We start from the raw sequence: 25153 nt of genomic DNA on the forward strand, positions 1-25153 counted from the left end.
GCAGCTGGAAGATCTCTCTCCTTCTCATCGTAAAGTTGATCTACCTTTCCAATAAAACTAGATCCTAAAAGATCATTTATTTGCTTGAAAGTCAGAGTGAGAGATGGAGATAGAGAAAGATCTTCTATCTGATGTTTATTTATTTTAAAGGTTCATTAATTTTTATTTGAAAGGTAGAGTTGCAGAGAGGAGAAACACAGAGAGATCTTCTGTCTGCTGGTTCCCTTTCCAGAAGGCCATGGCTGGGCTGGGCTGAAGCCAGGAGCCTGAAGCTTCTAGGTGTCTCATGTGGGTACAGGGGTCCAAGCACTTGGGCCATCCTCTAATGTTTTCCCAGGACGTTAGCAGGGGGCTTGATTAGTAGAGGAGCAGCTGGGACATGACCAGCATCCCTGTGGGATAGTGGCACTGCAAGCAGAGGCTTAGCTTGGTACACCACAGTGCTGGTCCCTATCCGCTGGGTAACTCCCCAATGCCTGCAAGAGCTGTGACTGGACACAAAGCCAGGATCCTAGAACTTCATCCTGGTCTCGCACATGCACTGTGAGGATCCAGATGCTTGGGTAATGATCTGCTGTTTTTCCAGACACATTCGTGGGAAGCCTGATTAGTGCAGTAGCTGGGCTGTGGGATGCCCGCTTGACAAACAATGGTTTAACTGTGCCACAATGCCCATCCCTAAACACTTTCTGTTTCTTCCATGAATTACCCAGTCTGTGGTGTTCAGTCATAGCAACAGAAAATGGAGTAACACAACAATTTAGCTATAATAAAGCCGGAGGAAGTTCTTTATGCGTTGATATGGAACAATCCTCTAAATTATAATACCCTGCCATTATGTTCTAAAAGAACTTTGTTTATGAAAATATCCACAGACCTAGCCCAGGAAGAATACATAACATACTGAGCCCTTCCATCAGCAGGAGTCTGAGTTCAGCCTCAGCCAAGTGGGACTTCAAAGGACACTGGAGCTCATCATTGTTCTCTTTTTTTATGTGATAATAAATTCTACCACATATAATAACATGAATTTTTTCCCCAAAGGAAGGAGTTGTGTTAATTTATAGTCATGTTAGCAATGTACTAGGCACTTGAAAAAGCTAGTGGAAAATGTACATTTCATTTTGCATGAATTTTTCAACAATGATTTATTTACCTATTTGAAACGCAGATTGACACAAAGAGGACACACACACACACACACACACACACATCTTCCATTCTCTGGCTTGTTTTCTAAATGCTCACCGCAGCCTGGGCACAGAGCCAGGCTAAAGCCAGGAGCCAGGAACTCATAGACATGGGTGATAGGGACCAAGTGCTTGAGCCATCACGTGCTACCTTTCAGGGTGTGCATCCCCAGGTAGATTAGGACTTGGCACTCGCTGGTACGGCATACAGGCATCCGGAGCGGCAGCTTCACATACTGTGTCATCCCCTGTTCTGGACCTGGAGGATCTCTGTCAGAGAGACCAATGGAGAACCAGGAGGAGACCAGGAGGGAGCTAAGAAACTGGGAGAGTGGCATGATAATTCTGCACAGTGCTGTGAAAACTATTTTTTGAGTCAGAAGATTGTTGATTCTTTCATTAAACTGCTAATCACTTGTCTGACTATTCAGCTCTTGTCGTAGGATTAAAATGAACATATTTTAGGAGCCCTGTTCTCATGGAGCTTTCAGCCTGTCCAGGAAAGCAGATATTAAACACATGACCCCACGGGGCCAGTGCTGTGACGTAAGTTAAGCTTCTGCCTGCGGTGGTGACCTCCTGTATGGGCATCAGTTCCAGTTCTGGCTACTCCACTTCTGATCAAGTTCCCTGCTGATGTGCCTGGGAAAGCAGCAGAGGGCGGCCCAACTTTTTGGGCCCCTACACTTTAATGGGAGACCCAGAAGAAGCTCCTGACTCCCAGCTTTGGACCAGCCCAGCCCTGGTTGTTGAGGCTATTCGGGGAGTGAACCAGCAGACTGAAGATATTTCTTTCCGTTTCTTCTACTCTCTTCGGTAATCTGCCTTTTAAATAAAAACAAGTTTTTTTTTTAAAAGCATGATCTCATAATTATCTTAGTTGTCACTGAGATAAGTTTTCTGAATGACGGATATGAAAGGTCTTCAAAAAGTTCATGGAAAATCCGTAGTATGCAAAAGCTATGTGCATGAATTTCAAAATTTTTTGCACCAAAATAAACATCTAATTCCGTTTTTCACCAGCTGTTTGAAGCCCCTAACACAGTATAATGCAAGAATGTCTAGTAGAGGGCCCAGCGCGGTGGCCTAATGGCTAAAGTCTTCCCCTTGGACACGCCAGGATCCCGTATGGACACTGGTTCTAGTCCCGGCAGCCCCACTTTCCATCCAGCTCCCTGCTTGTGTCCTGGGAAAGCAGTTGAGGACGGCCCAAAGCATTGGGACCCTGCACCCACATGGGAGACCCGGAAGAGGCTCCTGGCTCCCAGCTTCGGATCAGTGCAGTACCGGCCATTGTGGTCACTTGCAGAGTGAATTATCGGACAGAAGATCTTCCTTCTCCGTCTCTCCTCCTCTCGGTATATCCAACTTTGCAATAAAAATGAACAAATATTTTTTAAAAAATGAATGGCTAGTAAAGGGACCGGTGCAATGGCTTGGCAGCTAAATTCTAACCTTGTATGGCTTGGGATCCCATATGGGCACTGGCTCATGTCCCAGTTATTCCACTTCCCATCCAGCTGCCTGCTTGTGGCCTGGGAAAGCAGTGGAGGATAGTCCAAAGCCTTGAGATCCTGCACCCACATGGGAGACCTGGAAGAAGCTCCTGGCTCCTGCTTCGGATTGGCTCAACTTTGGCTATTGCAGCCACTTTGGGAGTGAATCAGCAGATGGAAGATCTTTCTCTCCTTCTCTCTGTAAATCTATCTGCCTTTCTCTCTCGTGTTGTGTGTGTGTGTGTGTGTGTGTGTGTGTGTGTATGTGTGTGTACACACATATATAATTTTTAAAATATTTATTTTATTTTTATTGGAAAGGCAGATTTACAGAGAGAAGGCGAGAAAGATCTTTCATCCACTGGTTCACTCCGCAAGTGGTGAAACAGAACAGATCCAAATACACATATATACATACACATATATATCCAAAGACATGTACATAAGAATGGCTGGTAGGGTGGAGGAGCAGGGAGTCTGTCTCAGGAATTCAAGGAGGGCTTCCCTGATAAGGTGGCATGAAAGCTGTGAGGAAAGTGAGGCAGCATGGGATGGGAGGCTGAGGAGGTGGCTGAGTTGCAAGTGTCTGGACAGGTTCAGAGAGCTGCCATCAAGCCTTGTGTGTGAGAGGCAGGAGGATCTGAGACTGCATGGCAAGAAGCAAATGTGAGTCCTTTGCAAAGCAGGCGCCAATGAGGTATCCTGTTTCTGTGCATGAATAGGGAGTGCGTCTGAAGGTGTGTGTGTGAGTCATGTCTGCTCTTTACAACTCCAGAAAGAGGGAGTAAACTCAGCAGGTGCTTGTTTACGCTGATGGCAGCAAGTGGCGCTGACATCATCGCTGTTCCTGGAATTCTCTTCTGCAAGGATCCTGGTGACTCCTAGTGACCTCTGGCCCTGTTGCAGGGACCAGCTCCTACACTGGGCCCTTGTGGAGATGCTCCCTATATGGCATTTCCATGAATAAGGGTGCTAGTTCAGTGGTTCAGATTTTTTGCTTGACTCCTAAACCATCTATTTGTAAATATCTTCTCATATTCAAATGGCATGAGGCCACTTCAAGTTTTTGCTTATCTAAACTACTGCAATAGTCATACATGTAATGCAGAAATACAACGGTGTTTAATATGCACTTTAGATCTGCACAAGCATATTAAATGATGGACTTTTCTCAGCATAGTGTAGGTTTCTCTCTCTCTCTCTTTCCTTCCTTCCAATTTGTTTACCTTTATTAGAAAGGCAGACAAAAAGAAGGAGAGACAAAGATCTTTCATCTGTTGGTTCACTCACCAAGTAGCCCCAATGGCCAGAGCTGAGCTGATCTGAAGCCAAGAGCCAGGAGCTGTGGATATAGAAGGCAGAAGCCAGGAGCTTCTTCTGGTTTCCCCTGCAGGTACAGGGTCCCAAGACTCTGGGCCAGCCTCCACTGCTTTTCCAGGTCATAAGCAGGGAGCTGGGTCAGAAGTGGAACCAGCGTCTGTATGGGATGCTGGTGCTTGTGGGCAGAGGATCAGCCAGTTCAACTATCATTCTAGTCCCAAACATGATGTAGGTTTTTAAAGAAAACATATGGGGGATGTGTCTTATTACTTTGAGTGTTATTTGGTTATTGAATTTGAATAAAGAAGTGGGCCCGGCACGATAGCCCAGCCGGCTAAAGTCTTCGCCTTGAATGTGCCAGGATCCCACATGGCCCTGCTTCTAATCCTGGCAGCTCCACTTCCCATCCAGCTCCCTGCTTGTGGCCTGGGAGGGCAGTCAAGGACAGGCCAAGGCCTTGGGACCCTGTACCCACATGGGCGATCTGGAAGAGGCTCTGGGCTCCTGGCTTCAGATTGGCTCAGCTCCAGCCATTGTGGTCCCTTAGGGGAGTGAATCAACGGATGAAAGATCTTCCTCTCTGTCTCTCCTGCTCTGTCTATATCTGACTTTTCAGTGAAAATAAATGAATCTTTAAAAAAAAAAAGCCAAAGCAACCATTATAGGCGTCTGAACTGGACATAATGGAAGAGAAAAATCCGTTGCAACAAAACAAGGACGTTGCCAATCAATTGCACACACACACACACACACACACACACTAAGATCCTTGTGTTTTCAGATTGAAATGAATAAATTATGTCTAGATATCTGAGATAGCATATGCTTAATTATATATATGTGTGTGTGATTAAACATATCACTTGCTAAATGTGAAATATTGAAATAATTTTTCCTACTTCCCAGAGTAGAAATACTAAATTTATGAAAACTAAATTTTTTCTGAGTCTATTTAATTTGACCACACATACCCTGTAAAAAGACAAACAAGCTCACTGTTTTGTTTTTTGTTGCATGAGATAACCTAGCATTTAATTATGTTGCATCCTTTTTTTTTTTTAATAATCACATAAGGCTGCCTAATGGAAAAATTACTTTTAAAGGGACCTCAAAATGTCGACTCTGTTATCAGCTCTGAGCACCTGAGACGATGGTAGGTACCCCACCGTCCTGAGCCCCTAGCACTGGGGCAGTAGGTACTGGGGTAGGCATTCACAGTGTGGCTTTTTTATTTCAGTGAGGTTTTGAGACTGCCGGATTGTGCTCATGTGTAAATACCTACAAAGGCATTATAGAAATAGTTTTGTCGGGCCCAGTGGCGTGGCCTAGTGGCTAAAGTCCTCGCCTTGAACGCGTCAGGAGCCCATATGGGCGCTGGTTCTAATGCCGGCAGCTCCACTTCCCATCCAGCTCCCAGCTTGTGACCTGGGAAAGCAGTTAAGGATGGCTCAAATCCTTGGGACCCTGTACCCGCGTGGGAGACCCGTAAGAGCTCCTGGCTCCTAATCAGCGAGTACCGGCCGTTGTGGTCACTTGGGGAGTGAATCATCTGATGGAAGATCTTCCTCTCTGGCTCTCCTCCTCTGTGTATATCTGACTTTTCAATTAAAAAAAATTCTTAAAAAAAAAGAAAGAAAGAAAGAGTTTTGTTGTGTTTCTGTGTCCTATACTAGCACAAAGAGCCAAGGCCAGACGTATGAAGATACAACTGCTACCATCTGAATGTTGTGTTGCCCCCGAATTTATATGTTGAAACATAGTCTTTCATGTGATCGTAAGATGTGACCATAGTGGACAATGCCATGGCACAGTGAGTTGAACTGCTCTCTGCAAGGCTGGCATCCCATCCTGGAGCACCAATTCTGAGTCTTGACTGCTCCACTTCTGATCCAGCTTGTTCATGTGCTTGGGAAAGTAGTGGAGCATGGCCCAAGAACCTGTGACCCTACCACCCATGTAGGAGACCGGCATGGAGTTCCTGGTTCCTGGTTTAGGCCTTTAGGGACTGAATCAGTGAGGAAAAGCTCTCTCTCCCTTTCAAATAACTATGTGGGACCATTTACCTGTTTTTGTTTTTCTTAATTTTAGAGATTATCCACCTGCTGGTTCACTCTCCTAATGGCTGCAATGGCTGTGGCTGAACCAGGTCAGAGTTATGGACTGGAATTCCACCTGGGTCTCTCATTTGGGTGGCAGGGTTCCAAGTACTTGGGCCATCTTTTACTGCCTCTCTAGGTACATTAGCAGGGGTTGTGGCAGAAATGGAGAAGTGGGGTTCCAATGGATGAGATGCTAGCATGGCAGGTGGTGGCTTACCTCACCAAGTCACAATGTCAGTCTTTTTTTTTTTTTTTTTTTTTTTTTTACATTGGGAAGGACATACAGAGAAAGATTTTCCACCGCAGGTTCACTCGCTAAGTGACTGTTTCCTCCGTCTTCCCATGGGAGTACAGGGTGCCAAGGCTTTGGGCTATCATCAAATGCTTGCCCAGACATGCAGGGAGCTTGAACAAGCAGGACATGAACTGCTGGGTATCCTGATAAGAGACACCTGTGTCCCAGGCTGTGCCTCAGTCAGCTGAGCCACAACATTTGCCCTTTTTTTTTTTTTAAGAATTATTTTATTTTTATTGGAAAGTCAAATATAGACAGAGGAGGAGAGACAGAGAGGAAAATCTTTGATCCATTGATTCACTCTCCAAGTGGCCTCAACAGCCAGAGCTGAGCTGATCCAGCAGCTAAGAACCAGGAGCTTCTTCTGGGGCTCTCATGTGGGTGCAGGGACCCAAGGCTTCCGGCCTTCCTCATCTGCTTTCCCAGGCTACAATCAGGGAGCTGGATGGGAAGAGGGGCTGCTGGGATATGAACTGATGGCCAAATGGGAACCTGGCACGTGCAAGGTGAGGACTTTAGCCACTAGGCTACCATGCTGGGACCTTTATTGTGGATGTTTAGGTCACGGGGGGGGGGGGCGGAGGGGAGAGTGTTTCTCAGTGGGATTACTGCGTTTACTGAAGGGCCCTCAGGGCACCTGTTAGTGGCTTCCACCAAGTGAGGACATGGCTGGAAGGCACCACCTGTGAGCTACTAGGCCCTCACTAGACACTGGGCATGTTTTTTGGAATCCCCCGCCTTCCTGTTGTTTAGAGGTTACCAGATGGAGGTATTTGTCCTTGAGCATACTAAAACAATAACCAAATTAGAATTGTGTGTGAGCAGGATTTGAAAGGGCTTGTTAGATTCTCTATCCTCTTCTGGTGCAGTGATTCTGAATGCTTACGTCCACCAAAAAAATGAAGTCGTAGCACTCAGACCATTGCTCTGATAAGAGATGAGAACAGTCTTTTTTTTTTTTTAAGATTTATTTATTTTTATTACAAAGTCAGATATACAGACAGGAGGACAGCCAGAGAGGAAGATCTTCCGTCCATCCGCCCGCCGATCCAAAGCCGGGAACCAGGAATCTCCCACATGGGTGCAGGGTCCCAACTGCATTCCCAGGCCACAAGCAAGGAGCTGGATGGGAAGTGGAACTGCCAGGATTAGAACCGGCGCCCATATGGGATCCTGGGGCGTTCAAGGCAAGGACTTTAGCCACTAGGCCTAAGATGCGAGCAGTCTTAAGCTCCCCATCTCCAGCCCCAGAGGGGAGAAATTTTGTGTTTGATATTCAAGCAAAAGAAGGCAGTGGGTTGACTAGGAAGGTGCAGGTAGAATGCTCGGTAGTGGCAGGGGGCTGGGTCTTACTGTCTCTATGTGCTGAGCAGTAGGAGCCAGAACTCCTGGCACCGACATTGACAGATGAAGAGTGAAAGAAGGAAGTTACAGCTAACGAAGGACAACAATGAGCAAGTTTTGCAGTGAGTGTGGTTGGAACTTCTGACATATTCCTGAAACGACTCTGACCAGCTGAATTTCGAGTTTAGTTACTTCACTTGCTTAGAAAAAGCTCTATTTATGAAAGTAACACCTGCAAAAAATTTGAACAAACGTTGGACAACAAATGTGACCAAGGCGTATTCAAAGCTCAGAGGCAATCACTGTAAACATTTTGATGTGTTTTCTTCCAATCTCTAAACACATATATTTAACCACGGTTGTACATATTTTGTATATATCTTTTTTCCGCCAAGTCTCATATTTCATCTCCATGTCACAGAACAGTCTTTCACTTGTGATGTCATCACTATTCCTTGAATAGATACATTCTGATGCACTGAACCAGTATCTGTGATTCCTACACCTTTAATTTGTTTCCATTTTGAATTTAGTGTCAGCAGTGTAACTTTTAACATCACAGACTCTGTGACTCCCCCCCCCCCCCCCAGCAGGACTTCAGGGGGGCTGGAGGTAGTGCCCAGGTGTAAGGTTGAGTAGGGATCTTGGGAGTTAGATTGGGCTTTGGGAAAGCACCTGCTCAGACACCTCCCATGGAGGGGCCCTGCTGGGGGCAGGGAAGCATGTTCCCTGGGCACACAGCCGTGCCAGCAAGGATGAGTGGCCAGGCTGACAGGTGAATGAACCTGTATCCTGGTCTCAAAGTCAGGAAGCTCCTCTGCCCCTTGCAGAAAGGGGAAGCTGTTCACCTCAGGATGATCCTCCTGTGTGGATGATCTTACTGCACCCACATTTCTGTGTGCTGAGAGGGCAGGCCCTGCGGGGAGTGGGGCCTGTGATTTTGAGTGGTCAGAAATCCTCTCTCTCTCTCATCTACTCATTTTCCAGCTCAGTGGCTCTCACCCCACACACCCACTGTGGAAGCTTGTGGGTCCTCTTCTTGTTAGGACAACCATGGAACTAGGCACTACTGATAATCATGAGCAGGGCAGGGGTATAAATGATGCTCAGAGCACAGCTGAACCACAAAGAATGTCCCTCATTCAGATTCCCAAGTCCCCTAGGACACCAGTGTAGGTGAAAACCTGTGGTTAATTATCTGAGCCTAGAACACCAGTTTTTTTTTTTTCTAATAGTCTAAATATGGGTGTGGTGAGGTAGCCTAGTGGCTAAAGTCCTCGCCTTGCAAGAACCGGGATCCCACACGGGCATCAGTTCATATCCCCAGAGCCCCACTTCCCATCCAGCTCCCTGCTTGTGGTCTGGGAAAGCAATCAAGGAAAACCCAACACTTTGGGACCCGCCTGGGAAACCTGGAAGAAGCTCCTGGCTCCTGACTTTGAATTGGCCCAGCTCCGGCTGTTGTGGCCACTTGGGGAGTGACTCAATGGAGGGAAGATCTTGCTCTGTCTCTCCTCCTCTCTGTATATCTGACTTTCCAATAAAAAGAAATAAATCTTAAAAAATAGTCTAAATACACAATGGACTTTCTAGGAATGCAATTTTGGTTCTGCACACATTTAGGGAAGACTCACGTTGCTACCAGGAGTTGTCCACATTTCATTGAATCACTTCAGTGATGGCAATATGCTGGAGGTAACTGAGTCACACAGCGCAGCACCTGTGTGAGCGGGCGCTGGGAGCGGCCCCTTCCCGGTGACAGCATGGATGGGCGCAAACAGCCTACAACAACACGGAGTCTACCGTAGTAAGGCTCTGACACTCATTCAGTAAAATAGTTTGTTACTTTCTTACAAGTTCGCTTTTATTTCCCTGACAGGAACTCTTTGATTATCCCCGATGTGTCATGTGTGAATTTCAATTCAGGTTGGCAAAGGGTTTATTATGGAAAAGCGTTGAAGGCAGAGGTCCTGGGTGGTAGGTAGCCCCATTAGCTCCGGACTTTTCCCACCTTTCTCTTGAAGCCCCTCCCCTCTCTCCCAGCTCCAATCAGGCCTGTCACCGACCACAGCTCCCGCCCTCCCCTGGCTGCAGACAACGGCCTGGGCCAGTCTGGAGCTGCACGTCCCCTACTGTCCTCAGAGTTTGCAATTGGCCTTTCATTAACATAGGTCTCATCAGGTCCAGATCTTCCTGGCTCCTGCCCATTTGACATTCCTCCACGTCCACCTTTTCTTCTACCTCAGTTTCTCTCCTGCATGGGCCCCTTGCCATCCACTGTGCGCTCGCTTCACACAGCAGGCAAGAGGGAGCAAGCGCCTCGGCTATCGGGCGCTCTTTCACCGCCCCCCCCCCCCCGCCCCAGCCCCCAACCTCTCGCTCTTGAATGGCTCAGGTGCACCACCCCCACTCCCATTCCAGTCCCCCCTCCCCTTCTGATCCTGGCGTCTCCTTTCTCTCCTGCTGGCCTCGCGATCTGCCTCCATTCTCTCCCAGCTCCAGTGCTCCCTCCTTTATGTGCAACCGTCTTTCTCCACCTCCATCCCAGCCTCTCGGGCTCAGCGCCAGCTCCTCTCCGCCTTTGGCTTGGGGCCCCTCGCAGGTGCCCGGCCCCCGCCGGGACGTACGTGTGCACTGGGGCTGGCTCTCCAGCCTCTCGGCCCGGTGCGCCTCTCCGCCGCCCGCCCCGCGCACTGTGGGCGGTCCAGGGCGGGGCCGGGATCCGGGGCGGCTCCCGGGGCTCGGGTTGTGGGAGGCGCCCTCTCCCCGGTCTCCCCTCTCTTCCCCCCGCCCTGTCTTCCCCTGCACCCTCCTTCTTCCCTCCGCCCGGGAGCTTTCCCCGGTCCCCGGCGCCGCCTCCTTCCCTCCCGGCTCCCCGTTCCCGCGGCCGCCGCCGCCGCCCGGGGAAGGAGAGACGGGGGTGGGGTTTGGGGGAAGCCGGAGAGGAGGGGAGAGACCCTGGCCGGGCAGGAGCCCGGATTCCAGGGGAGGAGGGCCGGGAGGAAGGAGAAGGTGGAGGAGAGAGGAGGGGAGGGTGGGGAGGAGCGGCCGGGCCTGGGGCCTTGAGGCCGGGGGAGAGCCGGGGAGCCGGGCCGGCGCGCCGAGGTAAGAGCCAGGGCCCAGCGAAGCAGGGCTCGGAGAGGGGCGCGCGGGGGTAGGGCGCGCCGGCGGGCGCAGGGCCGGGCCGGGGAGCCGGGAGGCCGGGGGAAAGGAGGAACGCCGGGGATGCGTTTGGGGAGCGATGAGGCGGCTGATGCCGGCAGCCGGCAGCGTGGGTAAGCCGGGCTCGGGCAAGCCGCGGGGGCCGGGGAGAGGAGGTGGTGAGAGGTGGAGTCCCGGGAGGGTGGGGGGCCGAGGGAGGCAGGAGGAGGGTGGGGACAGGCGTTCTCTCCTCCTCTCCCCCCACCCCACGCGGGGCTCCGCCCCCGCCTCCTCCGCGGGGCGCGTTCCCGGTCCCAGGGCGGAGCGGGGTCGGAGCCCCGCGAGGCCACCGGAGCGGAGGTGGGGTGGGGTGGGGTGGGGTGCGGTAGGGGAGGCCAGGCCGCTCCTGGGTCCGGGCGGAGCTCGGTGCGGTCCTCACGGCCGCCTCTCACTCAGATGCTGCTGTTGCTGCTACTGCTGCTGGCGCCTCTCTTCCTCCGCCCCCCGGGCGCGGGCGGGGCGCAGACCCCCAACGCCACCTCCGAAGGTGCCCTCTTCTTCGCCTACCTCGGGCCCTCCTCCATCCCATTCCGGCTCCCCCCCGCACCGCACTCGTCACTGTCCTCTCAGCCCTCCACAGCAGCCCTGTCCAGCATCCGCTGCCGCCCGAGCCCGCCATACCCTCCCGACCTCCCTGCGGTCACCCCACAGCACTCTCCAGCATCCGGTCTCTGTCCACATCACTGCACGGCTCCACCTGCCTGGGACCCTCGCTGTGCTCGTCACCCCACCGCCTTCTCCTGGCTCCACATTCCTACCCCAATTCTTTAAGGCTGAGTCCTCACTTTGTTGCTAAGATAGTCCTACAGGGTCCCCCTATTAACTTAAGGATCCTTCAGCTTTTCCTTTTCTTCGGCTAAGCTCCACCCACCTGCCATACCCTTCACTGCCTCTAAATTACTTCATTATCCCCAACCAGCACGCCCCTTGCTACCCACTCCTGGGGACCCTGCCTTCCAGCCCGGGCCTATCACCCCTTGACCACGCCCTACCCTCAGCCACCCAGCCGCCTTTCTCTTTCCCACCATTCCTCTCTTTGTGCCTCCCCGACTCAACCCCAGGTTGCCAGATCATACACCCGCCCTGGGAAGGGGGCATCAGGTACCGGGGCCTGACTCGGGACCAGGTGAAGGCTATCAACTTCCTACCCGTGGACTATGAGATTGAATATGTGTGCCGGGGGGAGCGTGAGGTGGTGGGGCCCAAGGTGCGCAAGTGCCTGGCCAACGGCTCCTGGACAGACATGGACACACCCAGCCGCTGTGGTGAGTAGCCTCGGGAAGCCCCCGTGCCCCTCCTCCTGCCCCAAACTCAGCACTGCCAGTTGGCAAGTCCGCACTTCATACCCAAGATCACCCCATTCACAAATAGGCTGAATAATGGCAACTACTCCTGCGTGCTGTGGAGGTAGAGAGGCTAGCACATTTCATTTCCCCCTCCCTCAGGAGGATGCTGGGGATACAATCAGGTTCACTGTTCATCCTGTGAGTTACTCTTTCGAAGGATCATGAGTAGCAGGTTTTGCCTAAGAATTATGAAATGACTTCATCATGTTGCTGGATCCCTCTGCTTCCAACTCCATGACTGTACACCCAGGAAACAAAAGCAAGTTCAATAGTAACATAAGCTAATCATAATAAGAAAAGCAGATTGGGTTGTGCCTCCAAAGTTACGAACCTCTACACATTTCAAAGCCAGAGAACCGCCCCCAGTGGCTGAGGTGGAAGAGGTCCCATTTTATGGGCTTATAGCTCCATCTTGGGTTCCAGGAAGGAAGTGCTTGCTTTTCCTGTGTTGGGACTGTGTGCCTATAGCAGGTTTAGGGGAAGGAGGGGTTCAAGGTAGAGGCCTGAACATGTTCTGTACCTCATTTCTGTAGAGTAGGGAGCTATGCACCCAAATTCAAACCTGAGCCCCCAGTGTCTGGTAAAGGAGCCTTTTCCAACTTGCCTTTCTCCTTATTTTCCTATTTCTTCTCCACAGTCCGAATCTGCTCCAAGTCTTACTTGAGCCTCGAAAATGGGAAGGTTTTCCTGACGGGTGGGGACCTCCCAGCTCTGGATGGAGCCCGGGTGGATTTCCGCTGTGACCCCGACTTCCATCTGGTGGGCAGCTCCCGGAGCATCTGTAGTCAGGGCCAGTGGAGCACCCCCAAGCCCCACTGCCAGGGTGAGGGGAACAGCTGCCCCCATGCAGCTCATAAGGATATTTGTGCGAGGAAGGGAGTGGGGTGGGATGGCTGGTGGGAGAGGAGGGGGGTGCATAAAAATGTGGGGGAGGACCTTGGAGAGCTCCAGGTGAAAACCCAGGGGTTCCCTTTTTACCCACCTGGGTTTTCCTTCCTTTCTCTCTCTTCTGCCTGCTCCTGGTTCTTGGGCCTTTACATTTCCTTTTTCTTCATGAATCTTATCCCTTCCTCCCCTTCCTAAGGCTTTTTAAAAGCCCCTGTCATCTCCAGATTCATTCTCTTTTGATAAACCTAGAGATTTCTGTTACCTTCTTCTAGAACTGACCCCTCACCTTCATGACATCATTGAATAATTGTAAAAATTCAGAAATAAATTATACATTGCATTTAGACAAATGGATAAAGGGAGATCTGGGAGTGGAAATGTACAGGGTAAAATGACTTCGCAATGGGGGCACAATGACCAGAACACTAAGGATGGGGGTGGGGTGGGAAGAGGACTTACCTTTTTTGTGCCCCCAGTAAACCTCCATCGCTCCCCAAGGGAATAGGTGCTGGTCTGCCACTTTTTTTTTTTTTTTTTTGCCATCTAGTTCTGAACACATCTCACTTATCTAGCTTTGCTGGCATGCAGGCATCCTGTTCCTGTGCCTCCTGCATCTTCCACCCTTGTAGATTCTTTTAAGATCATGGATCTGCCTTTCCTGGTGTAACTCAGTTATTCTGCTTCTAGAATACCAGTCCATTCTGAAAGCCAGGAGTCCCACCCATGGGTGGATTTATTGCAAAGCACATTAGACTGAAGCTTCAGGACCCCTTTCCTTAGGACCCTCTCCCTGTGCCTTCAGAACCAAGGAAGGTCCTAAGAATATTTTCACATGGTCATTGCTGTTTGTCAAAATAGAAAAAAATAACATTTTAAAAAAACGATTAGGCGAAGCCAATTGTGATTTTTTTTTCTTAAAGAGCAACCCTCAAATCTTAGAATATTCAGGCTCCCACAAAACCAGGATCTGCCCCTGCCTTAACTGTTGGCATTCCTGTCTCAAATGGAAAAATAAAAGGAGCACAGCACGTTTCGGCCCCCCTTCCCCCTTGCCCCACCTGGCTCTTATCCCCATGCACCCTCCCTCCCTCTAAATCGCAGGCTTCTGCCCTCCCCGACTTCGGCACGGACAGGTGTGGGAGGGGGCAGGGGATCAGGCCAGGGAAGCTGGGCGTCCGTGGTAACTCTTCTCTGATCCCCGTCTCTCCTGCTGCCAGTGAACCGAACGCCACACTCAGGTGAGATCACGAACCCTCGGCGCGTGCACTGCAACGCCCTGACCCTTCACTTCTCACCTGCACTCCCAGGGATTCGGCCCCTAGGTTACCGGGGTGGGGGGTCGTTCTCCATCCCTCCCTCCCTCCAGCCCCGTGTGCGGTCACCCCCTACCTGTTTCCTGCCTCCGGTCCCGGTTCTCCGCGGGGCCGCGCTCCCTCCCAGCTCCCTGCTTGGCTGCACTTCCCGCGGCGCCGCCCCTCGCAGCCGCGCCGCAGAGCCCCGGCAGGGGGCGGCCGCGTGCTGGGGACCCCCGGGCCCTGCGCCCCGGGCTCCTCGGACCCTCTCAGGACCCCTGGCCCGGCCTTGGCCTGCCTCCCTCCTGAGACGGCCCCGTCCCACCCACCTCAGCGCTCGCCCTTCGCCTTGCTGCCTCAGACCCCGTCCCCTCTCCCCGAGCTCAGTTGCATCTTCCAGCGCAGTCTTCTGGCGCCCCAGCCCCCCATTCCCTTCCTGCAGCCCCGTCGCCCGCCGCTTCATCCACGCGCCCCTTTCTCTCCCAACTCTTTCTGCTCGGCCGTTCCCCTCTCTTTCCCCTTCTCCCAGTTCCCTCACAACGCCCCCTCTCCCCTGCCCACCTCAGCCCTCGTTCCCCGTCCCCTTTCCTTTCCCCTTCTGGCGCGCCCCTGCTCCTCGGAGGGACCCCTCTCCGGCTCCGGGGCGCGGCGCTCTGGCCCACCCGGCTGCGCCCTTTCCCTCCCCCGCCCCCTGCACCCTCTTCCCGGCCGGCCCGACCCCCGCGGCCGCGCGCCGCCCGTGACGTCAGGGCCCCCTCCCCTACCCGCCCCGCCTTCCTCCTCTTCCTCCTCCTCCCCTCTGTCGGTCAGTCAGTCCGCGAGGAGAGTCCGCGGTGGCGGGAGCGAGAGCCGCGGGGGCTGGAGGAAACCAACCTTGCCTGCTTCCCCGGGGGCCCCAGCCCCGTCTTCCGCACCAAACCCGCGATGGAGGCGCCTCCCCGACACCCCCTCCGCTGCCCTCCTCAGAAAAAGTGTCCCCCCTGAGCGCCGCCCGCCGCGCCCCGGCTGCCACCCCCGCCCCCTCCTCGCCATGGGTCCCGGGGACCCTTCTCGGCGGCTGGGGTGGCCACTGCCTCTTCTGGTGGTGATGGCGGCGGGGGTGGCTCCGGTGTGGGCCTCCCACTCGCCCCATCTCCCGCGGCCTCACCCGCGGGTCCCCTCGCACCCCTCCTCAGAACGGCGCGCAGTGTACATCGGGGCGCTGTTCCCCATGAGCGGGGGCTGGCCTGGGGGCCAGGCCTGCCAGCCTGCGGTGGAGATGGCGTTGGAGGACGTGAATAGCCGCAGAGACATCCTGCCGGACTATGAGCTCAAGCTCATCCACCACGACAGCAAGGTAGCCCGGGACACGGGGATGGGTGGGTGGGCCTGGGTCGTGGGGCTGGGGAGCGGGTGAAGGTCGGGGGACAGCGGAGCGCGCCTCTGTCCTGGTGCACCTGGGACTGCGAAGCAAACCCCTCCCCTGCGAGCTTGGCTTGGGCTGCGGGAGCCAGAGGAGCGGAGCGTTGAGGGGGCTTGCAGGTTCAAGATGAGGGTCTAGGGGTTTGGGATGGGTGAGCGCTCGGCCTAGGCGGAGCCTCCCGCCTGGCTGCGTCCCCTCTCTCACCGTGGGGGTGCTGGCGCTGGGGGACGTGGTTGATGGCTTTAGGGTACGAGCTGATCTTGGTTCTCTGGGGGTCTGAAACTCAGCCTGGAAGGGTTGGGTGGGCGGAAGCAATGTCAGAGGTGGGGAGCTGGGGAGCTGGGGATCAGGGGTTTACTTTCACCATGGTAACAAGTTAAATACTGGGCGTGGGTTGGGGCTGGAAGGAATGGGGCCAGAATGAGGAAGAGGTGGAGGGACTTCAGAGTTCTAGTTTATTTGTGACAACACACAGCTGACTCCTCTCCATCACTGGGTTGTTGAGGATTCCAGGGCTGTGTGAACTGATGGTGTGTGTGTGTGTGTGTGTGTGTGTGTAAGGGGTCAGAGCCCCTGGGGAGTGAATTGGATTAGGGGGGTTTGCAGAAGAGCCCCCCACAATAGCACGGGGGTGGGAGAGGAGTCAGGGTGTGTGAAGACAAGCGGAAAGGAGTGAAGAGGGGGAGGAGGACAGTAAGGTCCTGGGCATCCTGTGGGATCTGGGCTTGGTCCTGTGGAACTCAGCCTTCGACTTTAACTTCCCTTACACAGTGCTGCCTTTAGGATGTGGGTGCAGGGTTAGGGAGGCTGAGAGGCCCAGGGATCGAAGGGGGGTGGTTTTTGCTCCTTCCTTTCCCTTCCCCTTCCCTTTTAGTATGATTGAAGACGTGGGGAAGGATGTGATGGGGATGGAAACAGATCTGGAACCCCCTCTCCCCCATTTGTCTTTGTGGACGTGTTGTCCCAGAGATTTAGAGGGGCAGTGAAGTACAGAGGTGAGGATTTGGTGACCTCACATCTGGGCATAGGACTTAGTCCTTCTGTTAAGTACCAGTTTGCACCTGAGAAGGAGTATATGAGTGAGGAGAGGCAGAGTGGAGCTGAAGGTAAGGTGCCTGGGGAGAAGCAAGCACATGGCTGCTCCAGGGAGCCTGGGGAGAGAACTTGCAATCCCTCTGTGAGCTTCTCAAACTTGAGTGTACCTAGAATCCTTAGAGGAGTTCATTAGAATACAGATTTGTGCTCCTTGGACAGGGATGACTTAGTATCAGTGTTAGGGACACAAATCCTTCCTTGGGGGAGGCAATCCGAGGATGCCTAAGGAAAGCAGCAGGGAGCAGGGAGAGAACTGGGGATTAGGGTAGGAGAGGAGGGAACACACCGAGGACCTGGTCTGTTGGAGGGACCAAGCTTGGGAGTGCAAGAGAGATAGTTGGCTGTGGGGCATGGGAAGGTGGGAGAGATGGCGAATTGTAGGAATATCTGTGAGCCGAAACTCATGATGCCTGATGACAGGTGATTCCCTGGAGGTGATGGGGAGCAAATGGGGGGCCTAGGAGAATGCAGCCAGAGGAGGAGGTAGCAGAGGCAGCAAGGGCATAGGAGGGACTGGCATGTGTCTCTTTCTTGCCTGCATATCCAGATCTTTGTTAGAGGAGGATGGCAGAGCAGTTTGTTGGGGAGGGAGGATGGGGAACCTGCAGGGCTTGGCAGGGAGAGAAGACTTGTAAGAGAAGGTGGAGAGGTAAGGAGACAGGAGTGGGGCAGCACCCAGGGCCCTGGTTTGTGGATGTGTTGCGTTGTGCATGTTCTTGTGTTCCCAGTAAGCTTTACTTGAGAAGTAGAAGGACACTCCTCTGGGGCCTTGGGAAAGGTTGAAGACTGGATCTGGAGTAAGAGGCCCTGGGGTGAATGCAGGAAGGTGGGCCTTGAGAATGGCAGAGGTGTACGGGGGGAAGAGGGGGGGTCTCCCACATGGGGGTTAGGAAGAGAGAACCTTCACAGCACCGTGTCTGAGCAGTGCCCTGGCAGGGGTGAGGGGGAGGTAGGCAGTACAGAGGGGTGGGTGAGAATTGGTTCTTCCGGTTCTGCCAGCTTTCCCTGGCTCCCCTTCTCCAGCGTCCCACGGTGTCCCAAATGTCAGGCTCAGCAGGAAGTGAACAGGCTCTAGGGAGCCTTCTTTATTTTCTTCTGCTGGTGAGCTCCTCACCAGTCCCCTCCAGCCTCCTGCCTCTGTCCCCTCTGCCCTGGCACCCCACCAGCTGCCATTTCTTCTCTGCTTCCTTTGGGGGCTCCAGCAGCTTCGGAAATGTCACAGCCCTGCAGGAGGGAAACGGCCGGGGTGGACCCAAGGCTGACTCTTCTCTCAACTCCCATTCTCCCAGCTTTCCTTTCAGCACAGCTGGGTTGTTTACTTTCCCCCAGCTCTTAGCCTCTTTTTCAGGAACCCCTGGGCCCCTGTGGTTTCTTGGGCATCCCGTTTGTTCTCCTCATCCTAGCTGGTTGCCCAGGTTCATCCTGAAAGTCTTTTTTTTTCCCCCCCTTTCTAAAAGACCCATCAAATGTCAGAGCCCAGCAGGAGGGGATGGGCTCCTGCGCAGGACCCCTGCTGGTCTAGTTCCTGTTCTCCCTTGTTTACTTATCAGTGGCCCTGAAAAGAGATGGGGGGGGGGTGTGGGGAAACCTTGGAAGGTGGGAAGCAGCAGTTTGCAGTGAAGGGAGGGCTTTGAGGAAGCCTTCTGGTGGGCTTGGGGAGTGTTTCTCCTTCCTGCAAATTCTTTATTCGCTTCAACTGACTGCAGCTCAGAGGGCAAGGGTGACAGAGGGGAAACGCGTGTGGGGATGAGGGAGGATGAGCTGCAGGGAGGGAAGGCCAGAAATGCACTGGCACAGATGGGAGGGGCTGGGCTCAAGAGGATACAGATAAGGCCAGATGGAAGACAGAGAAGGGAGATTTTAGTGAAAGAAGAGAAACAGCAACACGACAGGAAGAGATGGCAGGAGGGGGAAGATGACAGTAGTAGCTAGAGAAAGATGGCAGGGTGGGAGTTGTGAAAAGGGAACAGGCCCCGGAAGAGCCTGCCCTCTCCTCCCCTCCCTTCGCATTCAGTGTGACCCAGGCCAAGCCACCAAGTACCTGTACGAGCTGCTCTATAATGACCCCATCAAGATCATCCTCATGCCCGGCTGTAGCTCTGTCTCCACGCTTGTGGCCGAGGCCGCCCGGATGTGGAACCTGATTGTGGTAAGCAGGGCCGGCTGGCTCAGTGGGGGTGGAGGTGTTCCTCCCTGTGTGGGCTGAATGAAGGGAGCAGGGGAGTTCAGGTCTGTATTGAAGAGGGCCGTGGAGGACTCACTGCCAAGAATCGAGTCCTTGGGCGACCTGAGCCGGCGGGCCTCCTAGCAACAACAGCTCACTCTTCATCATGCATGAGGGGCCCTGTGGGCCTTGACAGTCGTTTTTCTGAGGGGATAGTTGGAGCTTAGGTTGGGGAGAGAAGCCCAGGGGGCAGGAAGAGGGTTGAAGTACTCTCAGTGGGGTGGAGGCAAGCGTGCCCGTTGTACCCTCCCTGCTTCTCTCAGCTCTCCTACGGCTCCAGCTCGCCAGCCCTGTCCAACCGGCAGCGTTTCCCCACGTTCTTCCGGACACATCCATCAGCCACGCTCCACAACCCTACCCGGGTGAAGCTCTTTGAGAAGTGGGGCTGGAAGAAGATTGCCACCATCCAGCAGACCACAGAGGTCTTCACCTCGGTGAGGAGGGCAGTGGGGGCCACCTGCTGAAACCCCTCTGGAGAGAGACATGGCCCAGGATTCATTATTGGGGAAAAAGCCTGGGCTTTTTTTGTCTGAAGAAGTGAGACAAAGGGAGTGAACAGAAGAAGATACATGAGAAGATGAGAGAGAGAAAAGAGGCAGGCTGCAAAAGGATGAATCTGGCAGTTGACAATGAGAGAAGCCAGCAGACAAAGGAGAGCTTGAAGGAGGAAAGGGGGATGTGGAGGTGGCGAGGGAGACCACAGCTCTACTCATACAGCTGATGCAGGTGGCCCACTCCCTCCTTTTTATTTGACCTACTCTTAGGTTCAGTGGCCTTTGAGCATCCTCTCCCTGCTTTTCACAGTGATTCAGGCCTATTCTCTCATTCTCTTGTCCGGCTGCCCACTGCCTCTCGGGGTTGACATTATCCCTGTGTATAACCAGACCCTGCCTTGTCTTTTCCTGGTTGCTTGGTGTTTGCCTGTCAGTATAGGAGATGGGCTCATGGTAGGAGTGGGGTGACTGGGGTGGTTTGCCTAGGTATAGACGCTCAGGCAGGGCTTATGACACACCTTTTAACCTGGAAGCCAGACCTAAGACTGGCTGCTTTTTTCCACTGTCCTCACGTCCTCACTCTGAGGGTAGAAGACTGGGCCTTTGTCCCGAGCGTGCAGTCTCTAGTGAACATCTCTGGTTGGGACCCTGAAGTGCATCCCATGTTTTTCCTACGGCTTCTCCTTCCCACCCAAGACTCTGGACGACCTGGAGGAGCGAGTGAAGGAGGCCGGAATTGAGATTACTTTCCGCCAGAGCTTCTTCTCAGATCCCGCTGTGCCTGTCAAAAACCTCAAGGTGGGATTGTCAGAGTGGTGGGCTCAGCTTTGAAAAGGGCCGGGCAAGGGACTGCCAGCTGGTTGGGGAGCATGGGCTGGGGCAGATTGCGCGGCTGGGAAGCAGTGGCATCTCCCTGGGGAAGGCGAGCGCTGTCTTCTGGTTGATGTTTATCCCCCACCATTGAGCGTTACTCTGCACTAAGCACTTTGGGATGGGAATCAGAGCTGTGTAAGCGCCTGGCTTAGTCCCTGCGGCGTTCCCTGGAGTCCCTCAGGAGCTCTCTCTCTCTTTTCTGCAGCGCCAGGATGCCAGAATCATCGTGGGACTCTTCTACGAGACAGAAGCCCGGAAAGTTTTTTGTGAGGTGGAGATGGAAGCTGAAGAGGGAGGGTGTCTGGGTGGGCTTTCTGCTTTGATTTTTCTTCTGAGGATCTCCTCGCTGCAGGTCTGCTCAAGTCGCTAACAAACAATCTGAAGTGATGATGAATGTCTTTTGGCTCTGAGTTTCATCTCTACACACACACACACACACACACACACACAGAACTTTCTCCAGATCTCCTTTTCCTCTCTTTTATTATTTCTTGTGGAGCCCACAAATCCCATCTTCCTTGGCTGGCTACAAGAAACTAACTGAAGAGCAGAGAGGCTGGGAAAGAACGAAGTAGAAGGACTTGTGTCTTTCCTGTTACTCCTAAGACTTACAGATTTATCTGTTTCCCAAAAAAGCTGACTAGTGTCATTTGAGATAAGAGTGAAAAACCAAACCAAACTGAACCAAACCAAACCAAACCACATTGCCCCCTCCTCTGCTTGTATACTCTTCAGGTATACAAGGAGCGTCTGTTTGGGAAGAAGTATGTCTGGTTCCTCATTGGGTGGTATGCTGACAACTGGTTCAAGATCTATGACCCGTCCATTAATTGCACAGTGGACGAGATGACCGAGGCCGTGGAGGGCCACATCACCACTGAGATTGTCATGCTGAACCCTGCCAACACCCGCAGCATTTCCAACATGGTGAGTTCACCGCGAGGACTTAGAGATTGGCACTTGAGAGAGGAGAGGGAACTGAAGGAACCTGCCTCACGGAGGGAATGCAGTTTGGAGGTCCGGGAGGGAAAGAGGCCTGTGCCCACCCTGAACCTGTTTGCATTGTATTTCCTGTGGATTTTGTTTCTGCTGTGGCTTCCTTGGGTAGGAGAGAGGAGAGAGAGAGGAGGAGAAAGACTAGAGTGTTTCTCTGTGTGTGTTCAGTAGGCCCCTGACAATTGGAAGGGCTGTTACCATGGAAACAGGAACGGTTGGTGAGAAGTCAGATGCGGGAGAGGCGTTAATGACACTATAGACACTGGTACATGCAAGCACACCTTTGCAGGCATGCTGTTCCTGGGCAGAAACACATTTTGGTTTTTTTTGGTGACTTACGTTCGTGCTGCAGTTGCTTAATGTATTCACTCAGGATTGATACGCAGTAAGCTTGGATCCTGATGATGTTTTCGATGATTCTTTTTTTAGAGTTTTAGTTATGAAAGGGACTTTTGAGATCATTTAGCCTCATTTAGCTGGCGAGAGACATACTTGGAGCTAGAGAATGCATTCCCTGATCTAGAAGGGCTGGGGCAGCAACCATGCAGCTGCAGGACATGCGTGAGGGTGGGTGGGGATGGGGGCTCCTGTCAGGAAAGGCACCTTTCTTGTTCAGCCCTGCATCCCTGAGTAGGGACTCTTGGGTGACCTATGCCACTGCTTATCTTACCAGGTGTAGCCCCAAGGCCTGTGAACACCTGCTCTGGGGAGTATTCTAGGGGTGAGTCAATGGTAGCAAAGCCCCCAAATAATTTACTTTAAAAAAGCTTCTTGTAAAGATAATCTTTATGTGATAAGCCAGGAGCTTAGACAGCCAATTTCAGTGATCCTAACAGCAGTACTGAGTACTGTATTTGTTGTTTACATTGCATAGATCAGGAAATGGGCACTCAGAAAAGCTTAGTGACTTGTCCCAGATCATGCAGCTCCTGAGTGGTCTAGCTAGAATTGAATCAAACTGAAATCTAGTTTTGAGATGTTCTGCCCCATTGGTTTCCAGGGAAAAGTCAGAAAGCTTAACTGAAACACTAGTGTTTCGATTTGCTGATTTTGCTTATCCAATGGCAATTTCTGAGTGAGAGAGAAATAAGGCCTGGGGGTGGTTCTTTTTTTTTTTTTTTTTAAGATTTATTTACTTTTATTGGAAAGGCAGACTTACAGAGAGAAGGAGACACCGATAGAAAGATCTTCCGTCAGCTGGTTTACTCCCCAAGTCGCTGCAATTGCCAGAGCTGAGCTGATCCAAAACTAGGATCCAGGAGCTTCTTCAGGTGCAGGGTCCTAAGACTTTGTGCTGTCCTCGACTGCTTTCCCAGGCCACAAGCAGGGAGCTCAATGGGAAGTGGAGCAGCTAGAACATGAACCAGCATCCGTATGGGATCCTGGTGTATGCAAGAGTAGAATTTGGCTACTAAGGCACTGTTCCAGGCCCTAGGGGTTGATTCTGACAGTGGATTATGATGGTTAGTTATGTGGCTTCTGATCACAGTGTTCTTAGACATTCTTTTTTATTTTCTCTTAAAGATGTATTTGCTTATTTGAGAAGCAAAGTGACTGAGAACCAGAGATCTTCTATTCTCTGCTTTACTCCCTGATGACCACAACAGCTGGGAATGGGCCTGGCCGAAGCCAAGGAGCAGGAACTCCTTCCAGTTCTGCCTTAGGAGAGGCAGGACCCCAAGTACTTGGGCTGTCCCCGTTACCTCCCAGTTGTTATTATGGAGCTGGAGCAGGAGTAGAGTAACCAGGACTTAAACAGCATCTCCTATGTGAAATGTTGGTGTCTCAAGCCCAGCTTAAGGCTCTGTGCTACGCTGACTGCCCCGTTTTAAGAAAATTTTATGCAGTCATTTGTATTTTATTGGAAAAGTGGTGCTGGAAAGAGATAGAAACGAAAGTGAGAAAACACACAGACACACACACACACACAGAGAGAGAGAGAGAGAGAGAGAGAGAGAGAGAGAGAGAGAGAGAAAGAACCTTTCACCTGCTGGTTTGTTTGGGGAATGCCTATAGTATCTGGGCAAAGCCAAGGCCCCACAACTGAATCAAGGTCTCCCAGGTGAGCAGCAGAGACTCAAGCACTTGTACCATTATCTACTGCCCACAGGGATGCGCAGTAGCAAGACTCTGGAATTGGAAACAGAGCCAGGACGTGGACTGGACACCCCAAGCAGCGTTTTAACCACCGTGTCAAGTGCTTGCCAATTTCCTTAGACATTCTAAATGGAATCGTGTTTAAAGCAGCTTACGTTGAAAATTACCGGGGAACAATTCTACAAGGCTTCTTTATGTAGAGTGCTTGAGGAGTAACTTATCCTCAAGAACCTGGGGATGCAGTAGAGTTGGTTACCAAAGCCAGGAAGCATTATTAATGCTCTGATTCCAGGACGTGTCTATCATGGCTTCTGTCTCATAGCCAGGGGCTATAGAGCTAGGCAGAAAGCAGGGTTTGAGAGACAGGGACATACAGGGTTATTTAGGTTTGGAGGATCTCTTTCTGGCTCTTGGATTATAGAGAAAGATGATTCTTACCTTTTAGGCCATAGGACTTGGTAGTAATACCAGCCTAAATTGCCAAGTGAAGAAGTCAAGATTTTCCAGTAAAAAGCAGTCTTAACAACTCAACTGGGGAAGAGATTAGCGATGAATCAAACAGAACTACAAGAAGAGGATCAGGAGCAAGAGGTCCAATATCATGGAGACCTGGAAAAGCAGCAGAGTTGCTATCACTCTGTAAGGAAGGGATGGCCTTAAAGTTTAGATCAGTGGTTCTCAAACTTTAGCTTCCATTAGAGCCATCTGGAAAATTTGTTAGTACAGAGATTATAGAGTTCTTTCCATGGAAATTCCAATTCAGTAGATTAAGGGTAGGGCCTGAGAACTACATTTTTAGAGAGTTCTTCTGAATAATGATGCTACTATTCCTAGGATCTTGCTTTGAGAATCATTAAGGCAGTGTTTGCCTTGCTGCCTTTCCTTTCCTTTTTTTTTTTTTAATTTTAAGATGTACAAATGAATTCAGTGGGCAGGGACATGGAAAGAGACAAGAAAAACAAAGAGAGGGTCAGGGACAGAAAGAGAGAGAAAGAAATGAGATACTTTTTGTCTCTTGGTTTACTGCCTAAATTGATGTTATGGTCCAGGCTGGTCCAGGCCAATGCCAGGAACCTGGAACTCCACCAGAGTCCACTGCCTTTCCAGATACATTAGCAGGGAGCTGAATTGGAAGGGGAATAGCTTGGACTTGAACGATATGGGATGCCGATGTGGCAAACGTTAGCGTAACCTGATGTACCATGACCCAGCTCCAGGATAGTGGTTTTCTTTTCTTTTTAAGTTTTTCTGTTTGTTTGTTTGTTTGTTTTTTGAAGATTTATTTATTTTTATTGGAAAGTCAGATGTACAGAGAGGAGGAGAGACAGAGAAGAAGATCTTCTGTCCGATGATTCACTCCCCAAGTGAGCTGCAAAGACCAGTGCTGCGCCGATCCAAAGCTGGGAACCAGGAACCTCTTCCAGGTCTCCCATGCTTTGGGTGCAGGGTCCCAAAGCTTTGGGCCGTCCTCAACTGCTTTCCCATGCCACAAGCAGGAAGC

The 25153-nt window shown here is 52.0% G+C and overlaps 1 protein-coding gene across 4 annotated transcripts in view; it reads left to right on the forward strand.

Moving 5' to 3' along the window:
• The first annotated feature begins 10523 nt into the window (after positions 1-10523).
• GABBR1 (gamma-aminobutyric acid type B receptor subunit 1) overlaps positions 10524-25153 on the forward strand; it is a 31306-nt gene continuing 16676 nt past the window's right edge. Inside the window, exons 1-11 of one of the 4 annotated variants that reach the window (XM_004598373.3) lie at positions 10524-10849; positions 11342-11432; positions 12007-12210; positions 12929-13114; positions 14397-14417; positions 15647-15807; positions 18983-19117; positions 19456-19626; positions 20383-20484; positions 20765-20830; positions 21295-21486. In XM_004598373.3, the coding sequence (XP_004598430.1) occupies positions 11342-11432; positions 12007-12210; positions 12929-13114; positions 14397-14417; positions 15647-15807; positions 18983-19117; positions 19456-19626; positions 20383-20484; positions 20765-20830; positions 21295-21486 (1329 nt within the window). In that variant the 5' untranslated portion in view covers positions 10524-10849. The other 3 variants (XM_058666673.1, XM_058666668.1, XM_058666678.1) reach the window with 3 other exon arrangements.

Source organism: Ochotona princeps, chromosome 1 (assembly GCF_030435755.1).
Source record: "Ochotona princeps isolate mOchPri1 chromosome 1, mOchPri1.hap1, whole genome shotgun sequence".
NCBI lineage: Eukaryota > Metazoa > Chordata > Mammalia > Lagomorpha > Ochotonidae > Ochotona > Ochotona princeps.